At 42.3% G+C, this 7,993-nt stretch overlaps 1 protein-coding gene across 1 annotated transcript; it reads left to right on the top strand.

Annotated features, from left to right (window-relative positions):
• Positions 1–248: 248 nt before the first annotated feature.
• On the top strand, positions 249–5,014 carry KCNMB1 (potassium large conductance calcium-activated channel, subfamily M, beta member 1). The gene is made up of 3 exons (XM_009075115.1): positions 249–385; positions 2,051–2,246; positions 4,745–5,014. Exons 1-3 carry the CDS (start codon positions 249–251, stop codon positions 5,012–5,014), a joined length of 603 nt encoding a protein of 200 aa, XP_009073363.1.
• The last annotated feature ends 2,979 nt before the right edge of the window (positions 5,015–7,993 follow it).

The raw sequence follows: 7,993 nt of genomic DNA on the forward strand, positions 1-7,993 counted from the left end.
TCTAGCTTACACACACATGCACTTGTTAAAGTACTATATGCTAAATTAAGAAAGAAAAATGGAGTCAAGTGATGACACATAACACAGTAACTTCTTTCTTTTCATTCTATTTTTTCTACAAATGTATCTGCTCCTCCGTGGAATACAGAAACGTGTCACACAGCTGCACTAACTGTCATGTTTTCCCTCTCCTTTCTTATTTTATTTTATACCCAAAAGAGTTTGTCCAAGTTTCACAACTCTAAACCATGTTGGGGAAGAAGTTGGTGACTGCACAGAAGCGAGGGGAGACCAGAGCCATGTGCCTGGGGCTGGGAATGGTGGCATGCTCCATGATGATATACTTCTTTATTGCGGTCACCATGGTGCCAACTTACAATAAGAGGTAATAACAGCCATTTATGTTTATGAAACAAAGCTATTTTTTTTCTTGTCAATATCAAATACAATTATTAAAACAGTGATAAAATAGATATGTTTTTACATTGTACAATACATAAGCAATGTGCTCTCAAAGAGCCCATAAGGATGTGAGACAGAAGAAGAGAGCCAAGAAGTAATCAGCACTTCCAAGTAAGCACAAGAAAAGGGAAATGATTTTCCTCAGGGCTAAACAAGAGTAAACCAAAACATTTACTGAGGAAACATGTACAGTCAAAAAAAAAACCCCATGCTTATCAGAGGTTAACAATGGAAAGCCAAGTCTTGCATAAATAAAAACAGTTTTAAAAAGCTTTTCCATGTGCAGGAGAGTATTGTGTTTAATCAAGCTATTAAACCTAGAGCAACAGAAGTCATGGTAAAATTGTTCACTGGAGAATCTATATCTTACTTCCAAATCAACCATAAAAAGGAATTAGCACCTTCAACAACCCAGTGTGCCACAGCAAATCATGGAATCATCAAGGTTGGAAGAGACCTCTAAGATCATCGAGTCCAACCCTTAACCTGTCACTGCTGTAACCCCTAAACCAGATCCTTCAGTGTCAGACCCAGATGCCTCTTAAACACCTCCAGGGATGGTGACTTCACCTCCTCCCTGGGCAATATTCCAGTGCAAACAGTAAAGAAATTTCTCCAAGTATCTCCTCTGACTCTGCCCTGTCTCAGCTCAAGGCCATTCCCTCTAATCCTCTCCCTGCAGCCATGGCAGGAGAGACATCCCCCACCTCTCTCCAAGCCCTGTCAGGGAGCTGGAGAGAACCAGGAGGTCACCAGTGTTGAAGAATACAATGAATGCTGAAGGAGTTACTATTACCCACACTTTAATTTCATTTTGCAGGTTCTGCCTCCACAGACAAAATCAATTTGCAAAAAATCAAAGTAACAAGACACAGAGTGCAGCTCACTTGTTCATACCTGAAGATTTTGATAGAGAAAGCAAGAATATGCACCTCATTCTTCTTCCTTGAGCATCTCTCATCCCAGAACTGTTTGAGAAACATTCTCTTTAAAACAGTATTTTGAAGCCTCCAGATTATGTTACAGCAGACAGATGCATGTAAAAAGATTTGTTTCATAAGAACTGGAGTGAGACTAGTGTTTAACTTGTGTATGGTTTTGAGCAAAAGTTTACTGTGTTATCAATAACAGATGAGTAAGTCTTGAGAAAAAGGGATAAGCAACAGCATAAAATTAACTTTTGCCAGACAAAATCCTTCTACTTATTCATACAAAAGAGCCATGCAATAATGAAAAGGGGAAGGGGGAAAAACATGGGAATTGATCTGAGTTCTGAGGCCTACTGAATGAAATCATTCAACATATCTCTGAGGCATCAAGTGTAGTGCACTGCCAAACACCACCAAAAGTTAAACCTCATAGTAATTTTTCTTAGACTCATGGGATCATCAAGGTTGGAAGAGACCTCTAAGATCATTGGGTCCAGCCCTTAACCTGTCACTGCTGTAACCCCTAAACCAGATCCTCCAGTGTCAGATCCAAATGCCTCTTAAACACCTCCAGGGCTGGTGACTCCACCACCTCCCTGAGCAATATTCCAGTGCCTGAACACCCTAACAGGGAAAACATTTTTGTTTTGTTTCTGTAGTGTTTGGACAACAGAAGCTGTGTGCAAGCTACTCAAAGTCAACATTAAGGACAGAGCTCTCTGCCCAAGCAGTGAAGACTCAGAGGATGGGGACAGCTTCCCTTACCCCTGTCTCCAGGTGTGGGTTAATCTGACAGCCTCAGGACAAGAGGTGATGCTGTACGATAACGAAGATACGCTGAGCAGAAATGCTAAGGTACTTGCAACACAGATTACATGCTCACTCTCTGGTACTAGGTAACACCTCTGAGGAGAAGGGGTGATGGTTTTTAAACCTAGCAGCACAGTAAGAGCAGTTGTTCATCACAAGTTAATGCCTGGACTTAGACCAAAGCATTTTTTTTAAAACATTCCAGAAATGACATAGTTTTGGATTTTATTTTAAACATTACATCAAACATAAAGTTAATACTTAAGGAATTACTCCAGCATGAATACATAACATTTATGAACATTTTAAAATATTCAAGTCTCCAAGTTGAAGGCCAATTGGAACAAATAGTTTATAAGCTATGGTTCATGTTGAATTCTCACATAAGAGCCCTGAAGTTAAAAACCATCCAAAGTAAGAGCACAAATCCCAATTTTACTTGCATTTTCAGTGTATGATATGAAGTAGGGAGTAAAGAAAGCAGTGAAAGGGGAAATGAGGGTCTGTTGGCAACATGATGCACATTTTAGACAAAAAGAAGTAAGAAATCAGTGATTTTGGAAGACATGGAAAACTCATTTGTCTTCAGTTTGATCTGCAGTAATTTCTGGCTGGTGTGGCAGAAACCTGCACTCAGTGGCACTGCAGGAAGCACCTGTGCAGGGCAGAGGTGCTGGTGTTGTGGCAGAGGCCCCTTGGCCTGGCAGAGGAAGAGTGCAGCCCATGGGTGGGACAGAAATGTGGGTGCACAACATTCACTTGGCTTTAGAAGTCTGTGAAAGATTAGGGAAGGGAAAAGTGAAGGGTGTTAGCCTTTTGCTCCTGCCAGTGCTGCTGCTTGGGAATCAGCAGAGAGCTCAGCATTTTTAGGCCTGTTTCTCCAAAAGCAGAAGTGCTCCTGCAGGTCCCCCCTGCCCCGAGGTAGGTCAGGTTCAGCCTAGTTCCAAGCTCACAAGTATTTCAGAGGCCTTAATCCAGCTCAACTCTCGAACGGGGAGAAAGTAAAATTTAGATCTTGGAAGCCCAAGCCTGAAGTGCTTTCAGAATGCAGAACAAATATGCTCTGACTACAAGTGCTCATCTTCTTAAAGAATGTAGAATCATAGAATCATCAAGGTTGGAGGAGACCTCTGAGGCCATCAAGTCCCACCCTACCGTCCAATTTACACAGATAAGAGCTTCACACAGTGCAAGCCTAAGAGCATTCACACAATGCAATCCTTCAGCACTTTAGCTGAAGAGAATTTTTCTAGCTAATGCCTATCTTTATAGCTACTATCTCAGAGAAAGCTACAGGCAATGAAGCAGCAAAGCAGAAATTATCCACTGTAGGTGGGAACAAGAGTCTTGTTCACTGCAAGAGGAGGTTGATTTCCTACCTATTTGCATTACTGCAAGGACAAGCTTTCAGATCAGGAACAATCCCCACCTCTGCCTTGGCCAGTTTCCAGTTTAATACACATAAACATTATTATATATGCAATATAATATTACAGAAATAAAGGTTAAGAACAACAAAAGAAATAAATTAGTGCTTCAAAGTCTAACAGCATTCCCACTGAAGACTGACTAACTCTGCATTGTTACTACAGGTCAAAATAGTTCTGTGTTACAAGGCCAAGTAGGAAACCTCCAAGAACCAGGGTTGCTGTATTTTTCTCCTAGTTAGAGCCACATAGTGAAACAACTCCATTCTCCTGCACACCAACAAGCCAGTGTGAACTTCTGCACAACTAACATATTCCTGGTGTGGCAATGCCTAGAAGCTCTGCTGGGAATTGGAGCTTGGCACTGTCATAGTGAAGTGACAGTCTCAAAGACTGCAGGGTTTTTTTTCAGCACAAATGTTATTGGTTTCCAACAGTATTACTCCAATCTGTAAATCTGCAGACTGGGGGCACAGACACACTGACAGAAACAGGGAAGCATGGCAAATGTTTCTTTGTTAGGAACTCTTCCTTTGCTAGGAACTACAGGGACAGGACAAGGAGGAATGGGGAGAAATTGAAAGAAGGAAATTTAGATTAGATCTTAGGCAGAGGTTTTCCCTGTGAGGGTGGTGAGACACTGTCCCAGGCTGCCCAGGGAGGCTGTGGCTGCCCCAACCCAGCCAGGTTGGCACCTGCTCTGAGGTGTCCCTGCCCAGGGCAGGGGGTTGGGTCTGGATGATCTCTAAGGTGTAAAATGTGTTGTGGACATAAGGAAGCCAAGACAATCTCTAGGGATGCCAAACCATGGAAGATTTGGTCAATAGTGGCATGGTGGTTTTACTCAATCTGATTTAACTACAGACTTTGTATGAGAGTATCCATTATAACCCGTCACTTTGATTTCTCATTCCAGTGCTCCTATGTCCCAGACAAACCAGAGTACTCCAAAGTAAAATGTGTTGTGGACATAAGGAAGCCAAGACAATCTCTAGGGATGCCAAACCATGGAAGATTTGGTCAATAGTGGCATGGTGGTTTTACTCAATCTGATTTAACTACAGACTTTGTATGAGAGTATCCATTATAACCCGTCACTTTGATTTCTCATTCCAGTGCTCCTATGTCCCAGACAAACCAGAGTACTCCAAAGAAGTTAAAGCACAAGTAGAACTTATTGCATCCATTTTCAGAAACAAACAGACCTTCCGCTGTTATTATGACCCAGGAGGAACACAGACCAATGTCATTGTAAACAGACTTTATCCCCCAGGAGGTCTCCTCTGTGCTTTCCTCTGGCCCACACTGATGTTTACTGCTGGATGTCTGATTATTCTTCTGGTAAAACTTAGTCAGTATTTTTCTGTTCTTTCAGCTGGGCAGTAAAAAAATAAATATCTAGCCTAGATAATTGCAAGATATTAAAATGCCTCTCTACTGGCATTTTGTGACTCTTAACACACTAGGCATCAACCCAAGGGCAGGCATTCCTAAACACCTGAATGCACCCACTCTGGATAGCAATCCAGTACATGAGGACAAAATATAAAACTCATTCCCTGGAATACCTGAAAATACCTCAGAAGCCCATAGACCAAGTGAGGATCTATTATTTCCTTGGGCTTTATGAGGTACAGCCACTTTACAAAGCTAGAATTCAAGTTTACTAGTAAACCCTTGTTCCACAATTTAGACAAGTGCTAATTTTCTGTCTGGTTGAGACCTATTGGTGCCAGATTCATATCCAACATCACTGGCAAACACACCTTTTATACACTGATACAGCATGTACTCATGGCATTCCCTTCTCTGCTGAGAAAATAAGCTTTGTTATGGTGCCAGAAGGTATTTGTTATCATGGATCTCTCTGCTTTTAGCAAAGGGGAGGGATAAAACCACTCAGAGCTGAAATAGACACACACAGACTTTAAAAAATTTTCACTCTAATCACAGAATCACAGAATATAGAGAGCTGGAAGGGACCCAAAAGGATCATCAAGTCCAACCCCAGTCCTGCACTGGGCACCCCAACAACCCACCCTGTGCCTGAAATCATTGGCCAAACACTCCTGGAGCTCTGTCAGGCTTGGGGCTGTGATCACTGCCCTGGGGAGCTGTTCAGTGCCCAAACACCTCTGGGGGAAGAAATTTTCCTAATACCCAACCTAAACCTTCCCTGATGCGACTTCAAGCCATTCCCTTGGGTCCTGTCACTGGCTGCCAGAGGTCAGTGCTGCTCCTACACTGTGAGGAAGTTGCATACAGTGATGACATCTCCCCTCAGTCTCCTCTTCTCCAGGCTGAACAGACCAAGTGACCACTCCTCACATGGCTTCCCCCAACACCCTTTACCACCTTCATTGCCTGCTTTGGATCATCTAATATCAATTAACATCTAGTCATATAACATCAATTGTACATAAAGAAATATATGCACAAAATACAGGGTATGATAAAGAAGTTGTATTAGAAGTTAAATCTTAGCCTTGCTTTACTGGAAACAGGTGTACCACTCAGGAAGGCTGCCTTTTGCAAGCCTTCAAACTGCTAAGGAAAGAAAGTTACAACGTAAAGAATATTAGCATGAAGCAGAAAACATCTGTGATGTCTTACTAAATCTGGCAAGTTAAGACAACCATGGAAGTTTACATGCCTAGCACAAAGGTATTTCACAACAGATATATGTTTGTTTCTAGCACCAAGACCCCTAGGAATGCTTTGATGCACATAGAGAGACATTTTCTGTTCTCTGGAAATAACTCTGTTCCTCTCAGCCATATTTCAACTGAACACAGGAGGAACACAAGATACTTCCTGTATGCTGTCTTGGACTGGCACTTGGGACAAAACTAGTAAAAGCTTTATCACCACACAGTTGATGAAACACTAGTAGCTACCATTCACAGGAAAGTTTCAGGACTTAGATGCAAATATAAACTCATTAGGTTACAGTGGAAAAAGTTATTCTCGTTAAGGTGGTAAAATTTTGTATTGTTCATTGCAAGGAGGGGGCCTAGAAGGAAGCTGCAGAGGGACTCTTGGTTAGGAACTGCAGGGACAGGACAAGGAGCAATGGGGAGAAATTCCAAGAGGGAAATTGAGATCTTAGCCAGAAGTTTTTGCTGTGAGGGTGGTGAGACACTGTCCCAGGTTGCCCAGGGAGGCTGTGGCTGCCCCAGCCCTGGCAGTGTTCACAGCCAGGTTGGCTAAAGCCTTGAGCAACCTGTTCTGGTGGGAGGTGTCCCTGCCCAGGGCAGGGGGTTGAGGCTGGATGGTCTCTGAGGTCCATTCCAACCCCTAAGGTTCTATGATTCTATTAAATATTCCAAGTAAAAAAAACTGGTGCGCAGGGAAAAAACACGCTAGTCTGGAGTATTGCCAAACTCACTTGCTCTTTTGGCCCAAAGAAACAAGGAATTTACCTGTAAACAGCCAAATATTCACAGAATCATAGAAGCTCTTTGGAGCTTTTGTAAACATTTTTCTATTTTTTTCTCTACAAAAGTTATAATTCACTACAGAGTGAAGTTTTAATAACACTCTTCGAGCAGCACATAAGGAAGCAATAGAGCCTTCAGGGGGTTCTGCTTGCTTCAGGTTTTTTAATATTATTGGATTTTACCATCAAGTCTACAATAAATCTGATAAATAAAATGCAATTTTCCTGAGATCCAGCAAAACGCTTCCTCTGAGAAGTGCTTCCATCCCAGCAGTGACCACTGCAGTTACACAATTCACTTTCTCAAGGCAGAGTAGATGAACAGGGTATATATAAACTCCTGCCAGCAGAAGAGAAGCAGCGGCACAAGCAGCTGGAGATTAAATTCATGCTTGAAATCTATTTGACTCCACATAGCTTTCACCAGCATCGATGCTGAAACCACAGGAGCAGTGCTTGATCTGACTGGAACATGTAGGAAGCACAGTCAGAATGTGGATAGGTTTTTAGCCCCTGATGAATACTTTAGCTGTACAGACCCTTTATGGCTCTATATGAATAACAGTGTTTTCTTGAAACTATTAAAAGTGCTATTTTCCAAGTTCCAAGCAGTCTCAGGAGCTTTTCTTCTTGATGCCAAACAAGGCTTGGACATGGTGATGCTATTGGAAGATGAAACAAGAATTCCAGCACTATTCTTGTTGAAGCAGCATTCCCCCTAGGTCAAAACCAACCAAACCCAAACCTCATCACCAAAAAAACAGTTGCAAAAGGCTGTAAAGGGAAGTTTGCCCCATAAAAGGGAAGCTATTTTTCTGGATGAGGGGGATTCAGGTTCCATCAGCTTGGAATAAGAGCATCTTTCTCCGAGTTGGATGAGGTAGCAACAATGGCAGCTGAGAGGAAGCTATGGGACACTGACTTGC

The sequence above is a fragment of the Acanthisitta chloris genome, unplaced genomic scaffold, assembly GCF_000695815.1.
Source record: "Acanthisitta chloris isolate BGI_N310 unplaced genomic scaffold, ASM69581v1 scaffold15805, whole genome shotgun sequence".
In the NCBI taxonomy this organism is placed as follows: Eukaryota; Metazoa; Chordata; class Aves; order Passeriformes; family Acanthisittidae; genus Acanthisitta; species Acanthisitta chloris.